The sequence below is a fragment of the Strix uralensis genome, chromosome 11 (assembly GCF_047716275.1).
Source record: "Strix uralensis isolate ZFMK-TIS-50842 chromosome 11, bStrUra1, whole genome shotgun sequence".
Lineage (NCBI taxonomy): Eukaryota > Metazoa > Chordata > Aves > Strigiformes > Strigidae > Strix > Strix uralensis.
This window is the reverse complement of record NC_133982.1, coordinates 4,268,243-4,291,987: the sequence shown is the minus strand read 5'-3', so window position 1 is coordinate 4,291,987 and position 23,745 is coordinate 4,268,243. Positions and strand designations below refer to the sequence as shown.

Here is a 23,745-nt window from a genome sequence, read left to right as displayed (position 1 = left end):
GACAACCTCTTCTTCTCTAGGCAAAGACAGGTACAAATGCAGAAGGCAATGTGGAGAAACGAGGGCAGCTGGGCAAAATGAAGTCAGACAAGGCTGCACAAAGTCAAGAATTGGAGCATCTTCATGCCAAACAGTTCTACCTTCTTTCATCCACCTGGATATCTACAGGGTCATCTCTTCAGTGTCATCTCTCCATTGCTTGCGCACAGCACTTCATTACCCATTAGAAAAACATGCTGTTAAAATTTGGGGGGGGGGGGGGGAAGGCCAAGAACACCTGTAGCAAAGAGGAAGTATAAATATTAGAAAGAACTCAAGACCACCAGGGTTTGAGACACAAACATCCAGACTTTGAGATGCTGGAGAAACATGTGACAATTTAACATCTCAATCTTCAGGGGAAGTGAGGAAAAAAAGCCCCTTTGACTTCATCACTCAATTCCATAGACCCAGGAAGAAGCACCTGGGATTCAGAGATCCTCAGCTGGCAATCACTAGAGCAGACTGCTATCAGATGAATAAGCTACAGAAAGGTTCATGCAAAGCAACAACAGCCAATCATTTCAAATTAATTTCTTCTATACCCTTGTCCAGTGCCAACTCACTTCATATCAAAACATTTAAGCTGCTCAAACATTCTTCATGCTGACTATATTTAAAACAAATCTCCTGTAAGCCAGAACCAAGTAAAGTCCTAATACTATTTTCCCATTAATTACAACTACAGCTTCCAATAGGATTTTTCTTTGGAGCTAAAGCAATAGTCACTCTAAACCACCATTTTTCAGCTGCCTAAAACCAAGGGATATTAATTACTTGTACTGTACTGGGTATTTTCCCAGAAAAGATTTTTTTTAGATCTTTCCAAAGGGAAACTTCCAGACTTTTTTCAAATTAGAGAAAAAAATTCTCACGTCTGTCTGCAATGAATGTTTTGATGCAATGAATGTTCTGATGTATGAAAAACAGAAGGGGAGAAAGTTTGTTTTTTTTATGGGAAGGGCCTGCTGATAACTACTTCTAAGTTATTGTGATACGCAAATTTTGCAAATTTGCCTGAGTAAACTCCCCCAAAATATCTACTTATGTATCTGGTGGAGACTTTTAGTCACCTGGCACCTAAGGTTGATGGGTAAAACATCCCCTGTGAGAGTGTTCTGGATGCTACAGAGAACCTTACCTCAGGTACAGGCAGGAATTCGCATCCGCAGAGGAGCTGGATTCAACTTGTTCAAAGATCCCAAGCACTTGGCTTTGCACCTGTTTTTATCCTAGCATCACTTCAAAGTGTTTAAGTACATGGAGTAGTACATTCTCTGTTCCCTGTTCTGAAAGGCTCAAACTACTTAAAGAATACAGAGGAATGTAAACCAGAATGCCAGTTCCCCCTGCCACTTAAGGAGAAGTCATTCTTTTCATTCTTTCTAACAATGTAACAGTAAAAATCTAAAATATTTCACTGATCCCCACTGCTTACCATTTGCACGAGACACCAGTCACCATTTTTCCTGAGTCTAAGTCAGGACAGTTGCCCAAAGAAGAGGTTCTTCAAAGGAGGTACAGGAGGCAGAGACGCAGCTGCGCACAAATCCAAGGGTCTAACGGGGCAGACGCCTTTGCCTGATTAATTTGGACCATCCAGAAGAGACCTCTGCAGTGTCTCGGGTGAGAATTTTCCACTGCAGAACATCATCTGCTATTTAGGGAAGCATTTGCTGTGGCTCAGCATTAACCAGGTAGCATGAGCAAAGGATGCTGAGAATTTATGTCTATTGATGTCTCATTTAGAGAACTACATTGCTTAATTCAGATTCAAAAATATCTCCGGAGGATCAAAAGAAACCTGCAAAATTGAATCAGTAGAGGAATGAAGTGTATTCCCTGAACAAACATTTCATAAACACCACTTGGCCTACAGATAAAAGAATCCATCAGTAAATGCTTTTGTCAATGCCCTGGATTTGTTGTATTTCCACATCTAAAACGTGCAGACAGCATACAACAGCAGGAAAACATTAAAACCACACGGTCAGACTTACAAAGCCCCTTCTATGTATATACACATAAAAAAACAGAATGGTCAAGCCATCTGGGAAAACCAAGGTCACACAGAAACCTTGAACAAAATTAGTAGAGCTGTACAATTGGAGACATTTTATGAGGTCTTCACAAAGGCAGTACTTAAAATGAACAAAACAGCTTCCCTTGAAAGGGAGCCTTTCCTAATACACCATAGCATGCAGTTAGATCTCTTCCCCATCAAACCTTTGCTCAGGAGGAATGTCTTGCAGGAGCACTGCTGATCCTTCCAGGGGATCAAACAGTCCCACTACTCCAACTCTCTCCTGACCAGCACTAGTGGAATACAGTCACCTCAATTACTGGTGGCTGCCTGAGTGGCTGGAAGAATCATGCCACTAACACTGCTTCACTATCTGGGGACAAAAAGCAGTCCAGCTATGCTACCTAGTACATGCTACAGGGCTAACACCTATGTTTTTCTACTACTCATCATATCTATGCCTTTTATCACACACACAAAAAAATTCAGCTTCAGGGTATGCTCACAGGGTGAGAAAGACCTGAAAAGAAGTGAAGATGTCATCACCTCTAAGACCGAGTCTGATCTGCATAAATGAACTTGTCCATCTGGCTACGTGCATTTCCGTAATAAAATTCTTTTCGGTGATACCAAAGATGGGGGAACACAAGATTACCCTGTGTTACTGTAGTGGACACAGCTCTAGCCTGGGCACTTGAAAAACTGCTCCTGCCTGCAGTGTCCTCAGTGGCAGGCAGAACAATTCCCACCTCTGTGCCTGCAGTGCAACCCACTCCACAGTGCACTAGCAGAGAAGCCTCAGCCCGTGCCTGTAAAAATGCCCTGAACCACAAACGTGCCCGTAAGGTGGCTTCTCATGCAGCAGGAGGTTAAAAATACAGCTTCTGACAAACCAGACCTTAAGACATCGAGGCTGAACGGGTCACAAGACACCAGATCAGCAGTGGAGATGGAGGGAAACCACTGGTGAAGCTGCTCATCCCTGCTCAGTCTGAGGAAGGACAACCTTTGGTTTGAGACTGCAGAAGAGCTGAGAAAAGAGAAGGTGGAAGTGGTAACACAGCAAACTAGCATCGTCCCTGCTGAGCTGCGTCAGGTCGGTCCTGTTGTAGGCCTGGTTTGAAGCTAGTCCTGCACACTAATTGCTCTCATCGGCTGGTCTCCCCTCCTCTCCCCATCTGCCCCTTCAATCACAGCCATGGTGGGACCCATTCACCTAAACACATACAAGGAATAAAACATCCAACAAAGGAAGAGTTACAGCTTTCCTCTCATCTCCCTCTTCCATCATTATTGCCACTGAAGGGCCATTTTATCACTTGCAGCTGTGGTCATTCAGCGACAACCTGCTGTGCTCAGAGGCAGATGAGACCTGCACATTTGATCTGCATTAAGCCTGTTTCATGGCTTCACATTTCTAGGTACATTCCTAACAGCAGCACCAACAACCAAATCTTTTCATCCCTCCAACTACTCAGTAGCTCCTGTGAAATCTGTCGTTTATCTTTCACATCAGGCTTTTTTTGGTTCAGCATCAGTTTAGCAATCTGTGCCCCAAATCCATCAGCCCTAAACAAGAGCCAGCACTTCTCCAGCTCCTTCTGGACAACAGCAAAATCCCCCATCTTTACACCAGCAATGTTTATTAGCAGAGCTGCTTTCCATTCCCTTCAGACACGAGGTGCAAATTAACCAGCTCTTCACACATACTAGCTAAGAAACACAGCACTTTGCTCTCAGGTGCAATGAGGCCTCCTTGCATCCATCTTTGGGGGACCCTTTCAGAACAAGGCAGCTGTTCAGCCTTGTTTGGTTTAGGATGCTTGTTTGGCACCTAAAGCAAGGGGAGGAGAAATGAAAGTCTGAGTGGTATGCTATGATAACTTTGCTGTAGGAGTTCCCAGATTTTTGAAGATCCCACAATAGGACACAGTGGGCAAGTTGATCTGCTCACTAGAAAACCGAAGCCCTGCTGTAGATAATGCTGGGGAGAGCAAGCATGGGAAAAGTGGACAGTACAGCTTCTGAAAAACCATGCCAAGTCAAAAGATTTCCTTTACAGTAAGACACAGCAGCTCAGATTAATGACAGAAGAGAAGCTGCCTCCTATAGCTCAACATATGCTGCTCAGTTCTCCTCTCAACCTGAAGAAGCTTAGCTCCCCAGAGTCCTTCTGCCTATTTCTTTTGGGGGTGCCAAAATATAAAGCCAGCTTCATACCACTGCCTCATACCCTGCCATCTAGCCAGCTCCCCAGAGCAGGGCCAAACACTTCCAGCCTCTCTGGCAGAGGGCTCTCAGTTCATGGCATCTCCCCCCATGGGTGCTGGGCTCTTATATTTCATTTTCAGCCTTCTAGCAACCAAGAAAACAAGGGAGTCTCCAGAAACAAATACACTTGGAAATGCCCAGATGATTAAAAGCTAAACTCCTACAGCAACCAGCTGGTGACCAGCTCAGCCCCTGCACCGGGAACATGTCAATTATAAATAATTAAAAGGTAATAGGAAGGAGACACTGAAGTATTAAGCAGATTTCTCTCTAGGTATCTGGAGGTTTCTGTTGCTGCCAATCACACATTTCGGATTATTGTCTTCTCTGTCAGTCATCCCAGCCCTCACATTAACACGCGAGCTCAGGTTAACATTTGCAAGTAAACTAATTAAGCTTGGTTATGCCTCTGCACACAAAAGCCAAAAATATCAGCAAAACCTGGCTCTAATTTTTAATTGACTTGGAAGCATAACCTCAAAACTGCTGGAGAGTGAAAATCCACAGAGGTCAGCTGTCAGCTCTAGCCATGCCAGGAAAAACGGACACGGATGTGGAGAGCAATTGCAATAGCTGCATTTTGGATAGCCTTTCCTCTGCTCGTGATCTAGTCATCCGCAGGGGGGGATGCATCTGAAGATGCAGGGTTCAAAAGACAACTGGAAATAAGACTCTAGCTCCAACCCAACAACCAGGTAATTTTCAAATGGATGAGACTGAGAGGTTGCATCTTTACGCTTTATTAGACTCCGAGGGCTTGTGGCACTAAGGCAGCCCCTTCCAAATAAGTACAGCCTGGCTCGTTTGGTCCAGCAGGCTCAGAGGCCATTATGCCATGAGGGAGCAAAGGGTCCTTTTTATGTCTGCTCTTCACACCTACCTTCAGCAGACTTTTTGGAAACAATGAAAAGGTCTATAGCGCAATTTAACACTTTTTGTCTGAAGCACCTTTGCTGGAAGAGTCCGTCTGGCCTGGCATGCTTGGAGGGGTAAAGGAAGAGAGCACCACAAAGGACTTAGCACAAACGTTCAGTTATGTTTTATACAATACCACATATACGTACATTTTTTATTACGAATAGCTTGCAATGAGGGAACAGAACTTTGATAACTAGGGGGACAGAAAGACTTTTGTGACATCCCAGCTGAGCTACTTCACACATGCATCACGGCTCCTGTAGCAAGGAGAGATGCAAGTTGCTGACACCACAAGGAGGAATGTGAGAAACTGCGCGCTTCCGCACTCGGTTACACAAAATTACTAAACGGAAAGCTGACACATTGTGAATCTACAGGAAAATGTGGCTTGGTGTCTATTTTCCCAGTCCCCAGATTGCATGCCACTACTTTGTGCAGACTGTGAAGGCATTCACACTCAGTTTCCACATGCCATTGAAATCAAACATGACAAGATGTGTGATCGTGCCACCTGAAGGGGAGACCAGAGAACCCCCAGTGGTACTCAGCCTTGTTTCAGAAATCCTTTGGGAATCAGGCTTCTTGGGCTCTTCAGTGCAAGGGCAACATCAGTATGAAGTAGGAAGGTAAAGAAATAGTGTCTGTGAAATTAAGTCACAGGGTAGTTTTCCTACTGCGCTCATCTCCCGAGGCAAATATCTCAAGTCTTACCACTGCTCTTTCACCTGATGTGCAAGTTTAAGGGCTGGATTTGATCTTTCCAACTCAGGAGGGAAGAACAAAACCAGCAGCAGCACCCCTCTGCCCCATTTTATCCCATCGATATTCAAACAAATGCTCACTCACCCCTCTTCTGCATAAAGATGAAGAGGTCATCCAGGAACTCTTTCCGTTCAGGGTCACTATCCAGTTCATAGAGCTGGGGGAAAAATAAAAACGAAGGCACAATTCACAATGAGACAGAAAATAAAGTAATAATACTAGCGTCTTCCAGCGAGTGATCTGGTGTTTGTACTGGGGGGGTGAAAGGCAGCCACAGGCAAAGAGGCGAAACAAGGAAGGATTCCTGAGCAATTTGGCGGCCAAGGCTGCAGTGATAGTTTGAGGCCCCTCGTTACGGCTTGCCTTGCTCAGCCCCTCAGTAACTCATCCAGGCACAGCAGAGACTGGCACCCGGAAGGGAACAGGATTCCACTCAGTTAACAGCACTGCTACAGAGCAGGGGTTGAAACCACCTGAAACCAAAGGGGAGAGAAACTATTAAGACAAGCTGGAAAGAAAGATGAGACAACCAAAAGAAAGGTGACAGTGGGTCAGGGCAGATTAGTGGCCCACACCTTTGAGGCACCAGGGAAGTAAACTTCTCCGCAGCTTCTCCTAGCCTCATGATTCCCTCCGTCAGGGATTGTCAAGTAAGTGACAAACTCCCAAGTCCCTTGAAGGAGGAGATGAAAGGATAAAGCTTTCCTGTAACTACTAATGCCTGGCAGGAAAGGCTCCTCTAAAATAAGCCAAAAAGCCTTCAAAAATATCAGAAACCAGCCTGGAACCAATTTGCTGCAGAAATCATTTTACCAAAAGGCTTAAAACCCCAAGCATTTAAAAGAAAGTTCCATCAGCAGCTTATTCCAAAGGGGAGGCACTGTATGCTAACATTATCCACTGATTTTTCAGAAGGGTCAGGCATGAGTGTCATCTTACAACTACCTCAAACAGAAGAATCTAATTTTCACCTATCAAGAATCCTGTGAGGCCATAAAGTGACAGGCTGAAAGGCCTGAAGTCAGTCTCTCACTGAGATGCAGGAGGATATAGAATAAGACAGAAGACAACGCTGTACATGAAGAATTCGATTCCTTCTCTCGTTTGCCTTGAGGAGGAATCCTGCATCACTCCAGGGGTTTTTTGCCTGTTGTAGCTATGCTTGCGGAGCAGCAAAACAGAAAAGCAAAGATTCATTGGGAAATACGTATTTCAGCCCCTCCGTAGGTGCTGCTAGCTGCTTGGTATTCATCTAGTCGAGAAGAGGGACTTCCTGGGCTCGTTTCCTATGAAGCTCTGTGCTTTCTCACACATTGAGCTCTGGGAAGAAAACACACCAGTATTTGCAGAGCAATTAGCTGCACCCTTTCAGAAAGAGCCAGCTTAGTCTAAAATGAATTCCTCTGGCTGATGTGACACACAGCTGCTACATTCAAATCCACCACCACAAGGCTAATCAGGTTCAAGAAACAAAATACTCTTCTCCCAGCTGGAGAAAGTATTGACTAAGAATTTAAATGTCAAAAGTGTGGTTATTAAGTCTTAGTTCAATCTATATTCCAGTGACTGAAGGTAACAAAATCGCAGGTTGAGGGCAGAAGGCTGCAGGACAAAGCAGTTTTCTTACAAATTCACTACAGAGGGACAGTGAGGACTTTGTAGTCACCCTCTGTCACAGATCAGGCGAAGAATTTCCCAAAGTTACCCCTTCCCAAAAATCCCCATGATCAGACTGACCTTGGCAAAGTCTCTTGAAATTTCTCTTCCTCTGCATCCATCACCTTCATCACTCCAGGTCACGTTGCCGTTCTAGGGAGAGAGAAATGAAAGGGTGAAAGGATTTCCAGGGAAAGGCTTTGTGGACAGTTCCAGAAAGCTTGCAAATGTGCATTTTTGGGCATAAACATGTGCAAAAGCAGCTGCTGGCTTAGATCAAGACGATTAGGAAGATGGGGGACATTTGTGCATTTGTCACAGCACACTTTCCTGGAATCTCTGACACTCAGCCCAAAATGGGAAGTGCCATTTCACTTTCCAGGCAACTACTGAAGGTAGGGGAAGTTTTTCAGCTCTTTTTTTCTCCCACAGAAACGCATCTCAAAAAAGTTGTCTTGATACCAGGGAAAACCATTCTAAAGTCCTCAACACCATCAACAGCCCCCTGTCTTCATCTGCTAAACAGAAGTACACTAACCCCCCTGGAGCAGGTGATTTGCTGTAAAATAAGGTCCAACACCTAAACAGAGAGGTGCTGCTTTTGCTCTCCATGTCCATCTTTTTACCAATGCACATCCTAGAGCCCCTAGTGAAAGGTGTAGGTGTTACCCAGGCATCCTGCCCTTCCTGCTCACCAGGTGACACCGAACACACTTGGAAATGCCCTTCTGTCCTCCCCCCGCTCACCTACAAAACCAAAACCAGAGTATGCTGAAGAAAGAGGGAAGTAAACCCACTGGAAAGCTTCTCGCCAACCCAGGACCCTTACTTCTGGAAGCTCCTGGATCTGGATTTTCCCCACAGAAATGGAAAGCTCAGCTTTGCTGGATTAAGGTTCATTCTTCTTTGGCATTAAAAGGATTACTCTAGTTAGGCCTATTCTACTTGGTAAATCATCATCCTGAAATGATCACCAGGGCTGGAAACCAGCAGAGGCAGCCTCTGGCTGTACAGCAGGACCAACACCAGAAGAATGATTCTGAAAAACCATTCAAGCATCTTTAAACCATAAACTTCATAAAGCTCTAGTATAGCAAGTGCTCCAGAGCCGCTCCAGGAAAGAGAACAGCCAAATCCACCCGGCAAGGTAGCTTGGGCTACCCTTGTCCTGATAATCACACAGCATCCTAATGCAGATAGAAAAGCACTGAAGATAGCAAGAGGTTTCAACGCAAAAAAAAAAGCATGTGAATTAGAGAGGTGGTCCAATATCTGAAATCTTGGGAGTCATCTGGTTGTGACACATACATTGAATTAGAAAGATGAATAGCTCTTGTCAAGGCCAGGCAAAGCTACATTTCCCCCTTTAAAAAACACTGCAGTGAGCTGCCCTAATGCCTGCTGATTTAGTTTGAGCCAGTAATTCCTGCTGGAAAGTCAATTATCCACTGAGTCCCATCAACTGAAAGATATTTAATGGAGGATTATTGCCACTTCTGTTATGTCAGCTGTTTATTACAGCAGATCAATTCCCAGCCCTCTCTAGGAAGGGATCTGACGACCGGTTTTGTTCACAGGAGGATTCATCTGTGTGTCCTTTGCTAGCAGAGATTAAAAACACAGTTTTTTTGCTAATTATGGTAACATCCAGCTGCTCCTAAAACCCCACTGATTGTGAACTCAGATCAACAAACCTATGTAAACAGTCAGAGTAAGAGGCAGTCTTGTCAGAAGCTATTTCCCATCCCCAACTTTACACACTCCAAGGCAAAGTGATTTCGTAGAGGGCTGAGCTGCTTTCTTCCCAAGTTTGTATTTGGTTATAAATCCAGAGAGCAAAACTGCTCGTGGTGTTAAACTGGGTGCTCCAAGAAGCAAAACACTTGCTTTCATAGGAAATTTTGGTCATGCTGAGAGCTTATTCCGCTACATTTGAAGACAGGGACAGGAAAGTGAAGAAGGCTTAAAGGAGATAATTCTCTACTGCCAGTGGGTTTGAACTTGGTAAAATTTCCAGGAACAAAACTTTCCATGGGATTAAAGACTCTTTAGACGTTATTCTACTTGTTCTATTTGAAGAAAAAGGGTAATTAGAAAAGAATTACACGATTAAGGTTTAATATAAAGATTAAGCAGAATATATGCACCCTACTTCCCATACCTACATCCTGAGATGCTCGAGAGCACAGAAGTAATGCTCCCCCACACCTCGCTACTGAAAAGGAGCTTAAAGCTAGCTGAAGCCATCAGTGTTTTGCCATATGTCCAGAAAATTGGCAGAGATGGACATCACCTGGCATGACACGGAGCAGTCCGAGGTGAGAGACAGCGGACAGCATTAGCATTTCCTCCTGCAATAGCTGGGAAGGTTTAAAGCCAGTTACCACTCCCCACGTCAAGCTATCAGAAAAAGATAGCGTGCTTCTCATCCACCTCGGTGCAAGCAGCAGGCGCCGCGGTGTAAATCAGCAAGGGTGCACTGAAACAACACATGGGCTGTGGAGACATGAGGACAGAGCACAGGTTTGTTTTGGGTGGCGGAGTTAGCAAAGTCTCAGGCTAGCATGAAATGTCAGCTCAGCAGCTAGGGAATAAAGCCTTATTTATTCAGAGAACAGAGTACAAGCACCGACAGGCACTTTCCCAGGCCTCAGCTTTGATCTTGAGGGACTATTCTGCTCACCAAAACCTCTGGGTCCGTGCCAAGGCTACAACCAAAGATACCAAATATTGGCAGCAGTCAGAACAGCGATTGGAGCACAACTGGAACAGGTAAATCAGTAAAGAGCCCCACGAAGCTACTGAAGCAAGAGGTGCTCCATACGCAGAATAAACTACACTTTGCACAGCGAGAGAGCTCAGCAGGAGCTTTGGTATCAAGCTTCCTTTCCATTCCTCCTAGGAAAACAAAGTTACCCTATGCTGGGAAGCCCTCCTCCGTACGAACAGCAGGAACCTGAGAAATCAATATATCCTCACAAGTCATTAAAAGACCTTTGTGTAAGTCAGGCAATAGTTGCAGGAAGGAAAAAACACTGTTCAGAGAGGCAGGTCATTCTCTGGGGAGAGTCCTGCCTCTCCCTCCACCCGTCTGTATCAAGGGAATTTGCTGATGTTTGACAAACAGCTCTTGCGTTACCACGGGCAAGAATTTATCTGGTTTCTTGCAGAAAAGCAGCGCTGGCTGTGCTTTACCCCCTGATGCCGAGCAGGAGGGGGAAGGCAGAGGTGTTGTGAAGGGCTGGCCACCTTCATGGGCTGCGGGCAGAGCCAGGGAGCCTTCCCCACGCTGCAGACACACCTCGGAGGCCATCCGAGCCCCCCGGACCACCCCCTCCCCGAGAGGCTGCGGGCCTGGCTTCAGAAGCAATTATATCTGGAGCTATTTTAGGATTACTCCCTAACCACCTGGAATATCTTATTAGAGGGAAGCTCAGATGTCCAGAGCAATTTTGGTTTCCAATCCCACATTCAAAAGCCAGAGTTAACCCTGAGTTGCCAAGCAGACAGAAAAGGAGATGACAAACGCTTCCCTGCTTCACCCAGACCATTCTTTTAAGGACAAAAACCTTAAAAACAAGCAGCCTAACCCCCTCTCTGCAGGACATCTACCTCTCAAGTATGACCACCTCACGCATCTGTCCCTCTGAGAGACTAAAGAATCAAAACTGTGCTCAATGAAGTGAAGCATTAAGGCAAACAGAACAGCAGCTCATCATCTCCTTCTCCAGTTGTGCCTGCACAACTGCAGCTAGTGTGCAAACAGGGACATTGATGAGGATTTCGAAATGCTCCTGTGCCAGATCATTCCCTTCTCCCCCACCCCAGTTTCATACAGGTGTTTGAGAGGGGCTCAGCTAAAGCCCTGGCTACAAAGTTGTATTCAAATGGCAAACTCTGAACTGGAGAGAACCCACTAAAGCTTTAATATGTAAAAGAAAAGTGGGAAAAAACTTCTGGCATGAAACTCTACTGCATCATTCTGTACCTCCCTACTGCAGACCTCCAGTTTTGAGAGGTTTTAGGGCAGAAATCTGCTGAAATACCCACTTAGGGACTAGGCTAAATACTGCAGTGAAAAAAAAAAAGCCCCTCCCCTACCCCATGGGTTAACTGAAAGCACTGAGTCAATGAAAAGGTACAGGGGCAGCAATTTCAGGATTATCAGAGAATCCACAGAAATTCCTTTTGTGGGTAGAGTTAAGCCTTAGGAAGTGAAACAGATGCTATTATAAAGAAAACTGTTGTACTACAAAACACTGATAAGATCAGGACTACTGCCTTGAGCTGCAAGTTCTCAAGCATGGAGAACCAAGTTATAATTACTGTGTGCACAAGCTGCCTGGTAAAGCTCTGCTGAAATTGGAATAAACCCTTCCCAGTCTTACTAATAACAGAGCTCAATTCAATAACTATAAGCTTCAAAGATAGGTTTTGAAAGCATTTTAGTGATTTCAGGAATGGCAGGGAGGATGGGGAAGGAAACTAAAAGAACAGACTGAAGTTAACAGATTCATTACTTTTTTTATTACGTTTCTTTAAATGCTCCCATGACCTAGTGACTGCAGCATCGACACAATTCTTTGCAAAATAGGAATTTGCTTCCTTATCCTTAAGGAAAAGTTGGACTCTCTGTGAATGACTCCTATTCACAAATACTCAGAGGAATTAACTAAAATGTGACAAGAAGATTTGTTCAGTGCTATATGGCTGTGGGAAGAGAAGTTCTCACTGCCACATGAGTCTCAGATTTACTCTGAAGTGAGAAAAACAGAAGTGCAAGAATACAACACATGCGAGCTCTTTCCACCTACCATTCCCCAGTGTGAGCTAGGATTTCTATAAATTGGCACCAAAGGAGACAAGCTGCAACTATTCCTAAAGATAAATTTAGCACCCAACCCAATCCTAAAATGGGCCGTATCTTCCCCAGGATATAAATGAGTTCCTCGCTCTGCTCCTTTGCTCCAGATATAGCAGTTCCTGCAATATAACATAGCCTTGATGAAGCCTCTGGAACTGCCTCCTGAGATGAAGATTGGGGGGAATTCTCTGATGTCTAACACAAGTTGTTTGCAGGCTGCTGCCTACAGTCATTATCACAAGCAGTTTCTTGGTTCTCCTCTCCCATACATTATTCAGTATATTAAAAATTAGTTGCTCCAACCACTGATGCTTCACTTGAAGTTACATATCAGTATGAACACCAAGTTAGGTGCTATGGCAGAAGCAGGGATGAAGATTTCATCAAAACAAACCTAAACCATGAATCTCAAGAGAAGCAGCAACTGGCAATTTAAGAATTAAAATCTGTTCTTACGGAAAACAGCCTTCAGTAAAAAAGAAACCAAATCTCTAACACCAGCTATTAATGAAGAATTCTCCTCCCACTACATCATCAAAAGAAAAATACCCAATGATCCACATAAGGAATTAAAAATCCAACCCTTGAATTGGGCCCTGGATACCTGAAATAACTAGGAGGCAAAAAATGCACCGTGTGAAACGCAACTTTTTTTATTCCTGGGACCTTCACCCCCTCTGGATTAATGAGTATCTCCTGAGCAATACCTCAATACACACACCACTTGAGGCACATACTTAAGGTTATGGAATCTCAGCCACTCATTCCTAGACCCTAGAGCAAAAGCGAAGTAATTATTTTAAGCTGACTTATCTTAATAAACACCATGACCTTTGTAAAAGTTTAGGTCAGGATTTTCAGGAGTGACTGGTGATTTCTGAGAATCTAACATGAGACATCCCCAAAAACCAGACCACAAGCCACTCTCTAAAAGTCAGACAGCTGCTTTATGGAGACTTACCTTGCTGTATTTAAGAAGGCATTAAGTATCAGCTGATGCCTGAAAACCTTGGCTTTATTTTTACATTCCACGAAGGAATGCACGTACTAATGTGTGCGCTGTAGTAACAGCCTGACAAAACTGCTCATGCTAGTGCTGAGCACCAGCCTCGGGTGGAAGAGGAGCAAGCAGCACCCGCACGACGGCGGCCGTGGTCCTGCCGTTCCTACACGGCTCTCCCAGGGAACCAGAGACATCGCCAAGCAATGCGAGAACCCACGGGACCAGGACCCACACCCAACCATCTGCTAAAAGCAACATTTTCACCCGCGGAATTAAAAACTCATTTTTCTTCAAAGACAGGCAGCTACAACGCCCTTTTCGAGGACGGCTGCTGGAGCCTTCGGCTGTCGGAGCCGTGATGGATTTGCAAGGGATTTGAGCAAGTCCGAGGAGCGAGCGAGCTGAGCACACCCCCCCGGCTCTTCTTTCGGGACTGCAACTCCCCGACAAGCAACTCCACTCCCTTGTTGTTTTGTGCTGACAGGATTCCCACCGCCCCTATGTCATAAGCTGAGCCAGCTCTTTTGTCTGCCGGCTTGTTCTACAATTATTTACTTGGCTGTCCGGGACTGAACAGAATGGGGCTTGATCTTGCTGGTAGTTTCTATCTTTCTGCCATCTTCATACCACATACCTTCCAGGCAATCCTAGCCTTACACTTTCAAGATACATTTTTGTCCAAAGGCATCACTTTCAGAAGAACAATCCACACTTGAAAAGAAATAGAAGTGACTTTTTCCCCCTCTTCCACAAGCAACAGCCATAATGCATACCACAAATACTCGCAGAGCAGAGCTAGCTGGAAGCAGTGTATACTGACTGGTTATTAGCCACCATCTCAACAGAAGCTAAAAAACAGTTCAGGAATCATCTTGAAAACAAACTGGAGAATACGGGCACTTCTGCATTTGATTCTGGTTTTTCTGCCTAACGCAACCACTTTAGACAAAGACAAAAAGAAAAAGCCCGGTATCTTTAAAGTAAGCCCTTGAAACGAAAAATTTCAAGCAAGGCTTGCACTGGGGCAGCATGCTACCATTTAGCATATGGAGTTACATGGACAGCCCACAGCTGCACACACATTTCTCCCCCTTTGCTGTCACCCCAGCTAACAGTTCTTGTCTGGCTCCCTGGTTCATTCCTACCTCCACGCAGTTCCCAGCTCACCAGCTCTGAACTGGTATACTGCAGTTAAACTTTTACTCCCTGGTATGCAGACTCCACTGGTGAATGCAAACAAGTTGATCTGCAATATTTACCCTACTCAAGGTGAATATACTGCACCAGCATCACTAATATTGGGCACTTCACTATGGGCTGTTGAGCACACCATAGCACCTTCACCAGCATGACTCTGGATGTAAGCCAGGCCTCGCCAGGCCACACCAACTAGCCCAGTACTCCACCTTCAATGATACTACCAGGAAACAGTATTTTGGGACAACTTTCTGCCATACCTTGCCACCATCCAGAACTGTTGTAGCACAGCACATCCCTGACAGTCCTTTGTAATTAATTCCCTAACTTGATGTCCATGAAAGTCGCTAATTCCTTTCTTTACCACTGTACTGTCTGCCTTCCCAGCAGTGAAACATACTTTAATTTAACACAGCAGCAAGAGATTTTTTTTTTAAAAGTTTTGCTTCCCGGTGAAGTTTTGAGCACTTTGGCTTCCAGAGTAAGTGGGTCTGAAATCAGACTAAGCTGCAACCTACTACCAATATACCTGATTACTGCTGAAATGGCCCGAAATAACTGGATCAGTATTAGTGCACAGTATGCCAATTGTAAAGCAGTAGTTTGTTTTGGGGTTTTTTTTGCTATTCCACATCAACTAAGACCAGATCTGGCATGCTTACGGTCATTTGTCTTCCCAGAACAGGGCAAATGACCTAGGAATCAAGCCTATTAGTTCAGTAAGATTCACAGGACTCTCAAGATAAGCAAGTACTGGAAAGAAGCACAATGACATACTTGTTAGCTCCAGCCAAGCTAGAAATAAAAACAGCCAAAGACTAATGCTAAGTTTATTGGGTTGTTTTGTTTTTTTCTTTTTTAGAAAGTGATCCCTCTAACACCAGAGTCCCGCCTACTATTCTCCACCCAGAGACCTGAAAGAGGAAGTTTTTGCCAGTCACTCCAATCCAGTAAATTCTGAAGCAATTTCTCTAGCAACCGTCCCCTGTCCGACATACCCACCTCATTTCCCTACAACAGCTTGAGTAACTCTCTTTTTCAACCCAACCCCTCTTGAGGAGCAAGCACAGAGAAAAATACAGTGGCAACGGGTTGCCTGCTGCATCCCATGCACCAAGGCTGCCTCGCCAGCATGCTTTATAGCACCAGTAGCACAAATGCCATTCACCTGGCAACTTAGAGGAGTTCCTGCCACAGGCCTTGGTGTAGAAACACCAAGCTGGTACAGTTTTGCAGGAACAGCTGGGCAGGGGCCTACAGGCCACACTAAATGGAAGGGGAGAAGAAATAAAGCTTGCTGGGCTTTGGCAGTTCCTCCTCAAACTGCTCCATGTGACAGCATAAAACGAATCATCTTGCACATGCAGCCAGCAGCTAAGGGAAGAGCCTGCTCTGAGCGCCCACAGCAAACTTTCCAACACCTATGGTTCACCAGCCACAAGGCAGCTCCAGCTTTTTTCCTTCATAGAGTTTGCAGGAGGGAAGGAAAACAGCTCTGTGTTTGTCCATACAAGGTTTCTTAGCTCAAAGAATTACCTGAAGCAAAATCTAACCCTGTTCACACTCGTGCTAACATCTGTAGATAATGACAATTAAATCCAGCTTTTTTTTTTTCTTTATTTACACTGTGCAGTCCTTTGGCTCAATTTCAATACACATAAATGCTGTAAATGTCTTTGAAACTCTACTCGAGTTAACTCTGTAACAAAACAGCACACAAGTACTACATTAACTGAAATACCCACTTACAACAAAGAAAAGAATTCTTGATCCTCTGGCATTTATCTACAAGGAGTACTAATTCTTCATTCAAACACAGAATTAACCTCCTACCAAACCCAAGCAGTAGCAAGTGAGCTCCTTCCTTCCCACACATGAAATATAAAGTGGCTCTGCTTACTCACAAGGATCAGTGGCAGGACACGCACTCTTCCCTGCCTGCCCACACCACCAACCAGAAATCCAAAGTCGCTGCATCCTGAGGGTCTTACAGAGGGGTTATAGATGTCGTATGTGAAATAACTTGAGCGAGACATTAGCAGGCAAGCGTCTGCACCAAAAATAAATATAACACCAGCCTGCTCTGTTCTGAATGGCACAGCAGCAGCGAGGTAGAAGATAAACATGCCAAAGATCAAACCTTCACCTCCCCACAGAGGCTCTGACAGATTGGGGTTTCTAGATCATTAGCTGGAAACCTGTATCTGTAAAGCAAATCAAGTTCTTGCAAAATCTCTTTCTAAAAGAATAAACCTGCAAGAGTACACCAGAGGAGCGTCGCTCTGCACGTGCCCGGTTCTTGCACTCTCTCCAACGCCCTTGCTAACAGCCAGTGCTTGTAACAGGACACTGGGCTAAAGAAATCCTCGGTCTGACTGATCATGGTCATTCTTATTCAGAAGGAAGTAACGTTAACACTGACCTGTTTGAGCTGCTCGTCCAACCGCCAGTTCTGGCGTCCAGACGGAGAACCGCAATACGGTTGCTTAGTAGTGTCTTTACCCTGTTCTTCTTTGCCCTGCTGTCCCCGCTGGTGCCCCGAAGCTGGAAGAGGATTAGAGGTAGAGGCCACTCTTTGGTTGTGATGGGCAACTTTGGGAGCGTGAAAATATTTCAGAGCAGAGCAGCTTTGTTTTCCAGTCACATCAGTGCCATCCTCAAGATCACCACCTTCCAAAGCCCCTTCTTCCTCCTCCTCCTCCTCTTCATCCTCCTCTTCATCCTCCTCCTCCTCTTCTGGCTCCGAATTCATGCTGCTCTGATCAAAAGCCCGCGTAGCTCCGGCTGCAGGCGGGCCTCTGGCCAAGGGACCAACAGCAGAGCCGCCCGAAGCCCTGCCAGATGTGGCTGCTAGGACAGCCTGCTGCACAGCCAGCTGCTGGGTGTAGAGCAGCTGGGCTTCTCTCATCTGCCTCTGCTGTCTCTCCCTGGAATCCATCTGCAGAGGTGTTTGCTGCTTCTGCTGCTGCTTCTGCAGCTGCTCGACCACAGCTTCCAGCTTCATCCCGCAGTTTGCATGGCTGGGAAAAGAGGGGGGCGTTTTTGACTTTATCTGGCAGGGTTCAAGCCCCGACCTTGGGAGATTGGCAGAATCTGAAAGATAGACAAATATTTGTCTGTATGAATATAAAATGCTTTCATCTTTTCCCCAGGAAGAGGATAAATAGAGTGCAAAGCCAATACTCTTTCCTGTGCAGGAGACCGTGAAACAATCAGCTTCATGTTTAACAGCCTCAGGCTCAAACTTGCATTCAATTTTCAGACTGTTTAATTGTATTTTCAAGCTGAACACATTCGCTATAACCTCAGTTTCATATACCCCAAAGACAGCATCTGAAATGCCTTTGTCCACGGTCCCAGCAGTTCAGTTTTTTGTCACGCTTCCTAAATAATTACTTTTGAAATGTTAGGTTTAACATCTAGGGTTTGGTGCTTCTGAAAGTACTACCTTAAAAGGAGATAGTCGGGATAAGTTCGACCATATTTCTGTTAAAAAGTGGGCAGGAATTTATTGCACACCAGTTATCTCTGAATTCTTTTATGCTTTCATTACGTTACTAAATTCTTTACATTTTATATGTCTGTCTTAAAAAAACCCCTATATTTAGCCATTATTTTTCCCCAGTAGGGCGAGACAAGAGTAAAGCAGAGATCACTGTAGCCTGAAGCAGACTGCTGAGCACCAAGCAACTCCTGCTCCTGGTTCCCAGAGTTGCCAGTGCATCTCAAGCCCCAGGCATGGCCTCCCTTCGATTTTCCCAGCCGAAGGACCTGAGAGCTTTCCTAGCTCTCCATTTTGACCTGCAGCAAGCCCATGCTGAGCCAGCTCTAGCCTCCTCTTGAGCAAAGGCCAACAGAACAGACCACAGGCAGAAACACAGCTCTGATCTACAGTAAATCCTAGAAAGACAACTACACCTTTAATCCCCAACTATTAAAATCAGCATGTGTATTTTGGACTTTGTGTCACAAACTGGAACTGCTGACAAAGATGGTCCTTCTCACTTTTTTTTAATTTTTAAATGTAAAAAGATGCTTAAACATCTCACTTGATGCCCTTCAAGGTTCATCGATATCAAAATACAGTCAGCCTAGAGAAACAAAGGAAAGGCCAACTACAGACAAGCTACAGAGTCTCCTGGCCACCTCCCACCGCCCTGTTTACAACCAGCACTGTCCTATTCAAGCCACATACTTGAAAAAAGAGACTGTTTTGCTAACACGCATTTTCAAAACAGACACAGTTCTGTTCTAAAACAACAAATAACCTTACCAGAGACCAGTTTTAAAAGTGAAAGACAACTTCCAGCATCCCTAGCACAACTCCAGGTCTTCCTTTAAGGTGGTCAGACCGCATCTCTTGTACAAAGCGCCTGCAAGCTACGATGCCCAACTCATTTTTCCTCTGCAAACTCTTCCCCGCGCTAAATAACAGCCCATCACCAAAATGAAAAGCCTGGCCGGTGCATTTGCATTTTTATCTAGCAGGCAGCAGCATAGCTTTAGCTTGCAAATGAAACAATATAAAGTGGATTAGTGGTTTGAATGTCAGGAGCAATAATGCATTACCTGGCAGCTGAAAAGAGTCTTAGACTCGTTCGGAAGGCACAATACACCATCTGGCCTAGCTCCACACACACACTCCTTCAGTAAAGCAACAATGAACTGGTGCGGGTGTTGCAACAGCCACAATAAACCAGGCTAGAGCACCTACAGCCCACACCTTGCTGTATATTGTTGCACCTGAGGCCGGTGAGGTGTCACCTCTCCTGCCTGGGGGATATTCAGCAGGGCGTGCAGTTAATACACACCTCGGGTACGTTAACGATAATAAATGACCTGATACTCGGCTAACACGCCGAGCAAACACACCTCAGGTGCAGCAACACCCTGGTATGCAGCGCCCGCGTATTTCCCGGAGTTCAGGTACAATAGCGTGTGACAGGTTACTGCAGGATTTATGCGCGGCTGCCGAGGGTTTTCACCAGCACAAACCTCACCAGCCTCTAAAAAGATGGATTTTTGGGTATGGCAAAACCTGCCCTCAGTGAGTATCGATGTTATTGTGGAGAAGCAGCCAACGTTACAGTGAGTTTTAAGTCAACAAGGAGATGCACTGCTCACAGCAAATAATTAAGTCACAATATCAGGACAGAGTTTAAGATAACCACAACTAGACTAATAACATTAAACCATTGCAGGTTTTAACATCCATTTTACCCCTCAGCTTACTTCTGGTGCCTCTCCCAACCAAGGCAGTGAAAGGATTCAGTTTAACCTTCAGGTCCTCACGCACCAGCCTTTGTGCGGTTTTTAATCCCTGTGGGAGAGCACTTTAATTAAAAAGCCCCTTGATTTGAATTTTTAACTAGCTCTATTTCCAGCGTAATTGGGAAAACGCCTGCCTCCGTGCCAACAACGCTCGGAGAGAGGTTTTCCAAGTAGAAACCACCTGAAAGAGTTAAAGCGTGAGATAAGCAGCCGAGGGCAGCCTGCCTCCCAGCCCCGAGGAGGGGAGAGGTCTCCCGGGGTAGTAAACAACTCCATCAACGCCTTCCCCCCGCCGCCGCCCGGTTTTACCGGAGACCCCTGCCCCGTAACCACCACAAAACCACTAAACACCCCCCCACACACCCCCAAGGGGACCTACTCGGGGACGGGTGGCTGTACCCGGCGACCAGCCCCTCTCCCCCGGCCCCACCCGTCCAAGCAGACGGTGAGCTCCAGCCCACCCCCCTCCCGCTTCGGTACCGGCCCCCGGTGCAGGCCTGGCCCCAGAAACCTCCCCCCGCCCCCCCATTCCCCCAGTAGCGCCCCCTCCCTCCTCAGCTACCCCGGCACCACCCGCTCCCCGCCCCCCCGGTAGCCGCCCCAAACTCCCCGCCGTTCCCTCCCCATTGGGGCGAACGGGGCCGTTACCTCCCGCGGGCCCCGGGAGCGGGTTGCTGCCGGCCCGTGCGCGGCCGCCTCGGCTCCGCCCGCAACACAACCTCTTTCCTTTCCCCCCCCCCCCACACCCGCGCCGCCCCTCCTCAGCCCAGCCGGAAACGGGGCGGCGGAGGCGGTGCCCAGCAACGGAAGCGCCCGCCCCACTTCCGGGTACGGCCCCAGCAACGGAAGAACGAGCGCGACCGCCCCGCACCCGGAAGCAGCTATGGGGAAAGGGGCGGGGCTACGCCGTGTCCGGCAGCCAATTAAATAGCTAGGCGAGGGGCGGCTTCCGGTTCCGGGAGGATAAAAGGGCGCGCGCGGGGCTGGGCCTGGCAGTCGGTGAGGAGGCGCCATCGGGGGCAGCGGGAGCGCGCGCAGGTGAGGGCTGAGGCGGCAGCTTTGTTCCCGTCAATCCTCTCGCATTTTCAGGGCGGAGGTAGGGGTCTCCCCTGTCCGCTCAGGCGGCGGGGGGGAAGAGATTTATGTTGGGGCTCTTCTTTGTTTCCTCAGGTCTGTGGTAACGGTGTACGTGGAGGTTTGTGTTGGGGTATCCCTACTAGTTCCCTCAGGCCTCTGGGGAGGGAGTGGGAAGGGTCTGTGCTTGTCTTCTTATAGACTGCATGTATATATACGTGTTCTGGGAAAACAAAGAGGTATTATGCTTCTTTAAGGGTTCTGTGGGGCAAACTCCTAAGATTCCTTAATGTCTCCTCCGAGCTTAGATCCCTCAGTACTGCTGTTAGGGCTCCCTAATGTATTAAATCCTTTCAGGCTTATAGCACATAGGGTTAGGGCTCCCTGATGTTCCTTCTCTGTTCCCTTTGAGGAGGGATTCTGACATCTCCATGTCCCTACTCACCTCAGGCCCGGTCAGCATGGCGGATGAGGAGATTGCTGCCCTTGTGGTGGACAATGGCTCTGGCATGTGCAAGGCAGGCTTTGCAGGTGATGATGCCCCCCGTGCTGTGTTTCCCTCCATTGTGGGCCGTCCCCGGCATCAGGGTGTCATGGTGGGCATGGGGCAGAAGGACAGTTACGTGGGGGATGAAGCCCAGAGCAAGAGGGGCATCCTCACCCTGAAGTACCCCATTGAACATGGCATCGTCACCAACTGGGATGACATGGAAAAGATCTGGCACCACACCTTCTACAATGAGCTGCGTGTTGCCCCAGAGGAGCACCCTGTCCTGCTCACTGAGGCCCCCCTGAACCCCAAGGCCAACCGGGAGAAGATGACCCAGATCATGTTTGAGACCTTCAACACCCCAGCTATGTATGTAGCCATCCAGGCTGTGCTGTCCCTCTATGCCTCTGGCCGCACCACCGGCATCGTCATGGACTCGGGGGATGGTGTCACCCACACTGTGCCCATCTACGAAGGCTACGCGCTGCCCCACGCCATCCTGCGTCTAGACTTGGCTGGCCGTGACCTGACTGACTACCTCATGAAGATCCTCACGGAGCGGGGCTACAGCTTCACCACCACGGCCGAGAGAGAGATTGTGCGGGACATCAAGGAGAAGCTCTGCTATGTTGCTCTGGACTTTGAGCAGGAGATGGCCACAGCTGCATCGTCTTCCTCCCTGGAGAAGAGCTATGAGCTGCCTGATGGGCAGGTGATCACTATTGGGAACGAGCGTTTCCGATGCCCTGAGGCCATATTCCAGCCCTCCTTCCTGGGCATGGAGTCCTGCGGCATCCACGAGACCACCTTCAACTCCATCATGAAGTGTGATGTGGACATCCGGAAGGACCTGTATGCCAACACCGTGCTGTCTGGGGGTACCACCATGTACCCCGGCATTGCTGACAGGATGCAGAAGGAGATCACAGCCCTGGCACCCAGCACCATGAAGATCAAGATTATCGCCCCACCAGAGCGTAAATACTCTGTCTGGATCGGCGGCTCCATCCTGGCGTCTCTCTCCACCTTCCAGCAGATGTGGATCAGCAAGCAGGAATACGATGAGTCTGGCCCCTCCATCGTCCATCGCAAGTGCTTCTAGAGGGACTGCTGGCAGTCACCTGAGGGCCGTCCTCGCCAGGATGCGTGCTGGGGCAACCTCCTCCCCTGCTGGACCAGAATTGTTCGACTGTTACTTATTTTAACTAATTTGTTGAGGTACCAAGTAGTGACATGTACAGTTTAATGGCCTGTTAGGCTGTAGTTCTCCTGTGGCTGGCTAGCTGCTGCTCCTCCTCCTCCTTGTGGCTCTCTGGGGCCCGGGAGTAGCTGGAGGGTTGTTCACTTTTCCTATGTAACACTGATAGGATGACACTGAAGTTAGATTTGTCACCTTTAGGTTTGTCACAACTGACTCCTTTGTAGGAAAATAAATAAACTTCTTCAGCTTAAAAACTGTAAGATGTTATGTTGCTTTCTTTCGGGGTGGGCTGTCCATCTCCTTGCTACAAAGTATTATTGTGCAATACATGATTTTTGGACTCAAACTGGGTCTGTAGCTGCCTGCTTAAAACTTAAACAAAATTTGGGGTAAATGCTCTACAAATCATGTAATGGTGCCATGTAAAGCTGCCTTGCACTGTGCAGACCATTTTAAGAGCTGTTAGGGAGGAAAGCTTGACTGGTATGTGGCTCTTGCAGCCCTTCTGGACTTTCATGGTAACTTGGCTTTTTTTAGAACCCAAACAGCTTGTCCTGTCAGAAAAACTTGGCGCCTTGGCGCAGGTTTCGGTGGTGGGAGGGGGGGTGGCTTCTCCTTTTCTGGGAGAGGGTGACACGATGAAGCGGTGGATAGCGCTGAAGATTGCTCGGCTTGAGGAGGCAGCTCCCTCCTGCCCTGGGGGGTTGTTTCCAGGAGCCCCTCTTCCACGGGGAAGGCTGGCAACCACCTAATTACGTGTCACTAATTGCAAGGCAGCTGGCGGGGACAGACGCGCCGCGCCCTCTCCCGCCCCCGCCCCCCCCCCCCGCCGCGCCCCTGCTTTAAACCCTCAGCCGGCTGCCTATTGGCTCGTTCCGCTTCGTCACGGTAGCACCAGCCAATCAGCAGCTTCCCCACCCCAGAACCGCCCAGCGTTGGACACCGCCCTCTACGGCGGACTCCGTTTCCCAGCGTG

General features: G+C 47.1%; 2 protein-coding genes across 3 annotated transcripts in view; one reads left to right on the top strand and one right to left on the bottom strand.

Annotated features, from left to right (window-relative positions):
- The window catches only part of ARID3B (AT-rich interaction domain 3B), a 36,860-nt gene extending 16,054 nt beyond the window's left edge, over window positions 1-20,806 (bottom strand). Inside the window, exons 1-4 of one of the 2 annotated variants that reach the window (XM_074880256.1) lie at window positions 20,653-20,806; window positions 17,156-17,826; window positions 7,751-7,822; window positions 6,098-6,170 (exon numbers count right to left, since the gene is read on the bottom strand). In XM_074880256.1, coding sequence (XP_074736357.1) covers window positions 6,098-6,170; window positions 7,751-7,822; window positions 17,156-17,737 — 727 coding nt within the window. In that variant the 5' untranslated portion in view covers window positions 17,738-17,826; window positions 20,653-20,806. The remainder of the gene's footprint in view (window positions 1-6,097; window positions 6,171-7,750; window positions 7,823-17,155; window positions 17,827-20,652) is intronic. The other variant, XM_074880255.1, reaches the window with a different exon arrangement.
- Window positions 20,807-20,955: 149 nt separating this feature from the next.
- LOC141948271 (actin, cytoplasmic type 5) lies at window positions 20,956-23,029 on the top strand. Its single transcript, XM_074880512.1, has 2 exons — window positions 20,956-21,042; window positions 21,529-23,029. The coding sequence occupies exon 2, from the start codon at window positions 21,540-21,542 to the stop codon at window positions 22,668-22,670; it is 1,131 nt and encodes a 376-aa protein (XP_074736613.1). The 5' UTR covers window positions 20,956-21,042; window positions 21,529-21,539; the 3' UTR covers window positions 22,671-23,029.
- The last annotated feature ends 716 nt before the right edge of the window (window positions 23,030-23,745 follow it).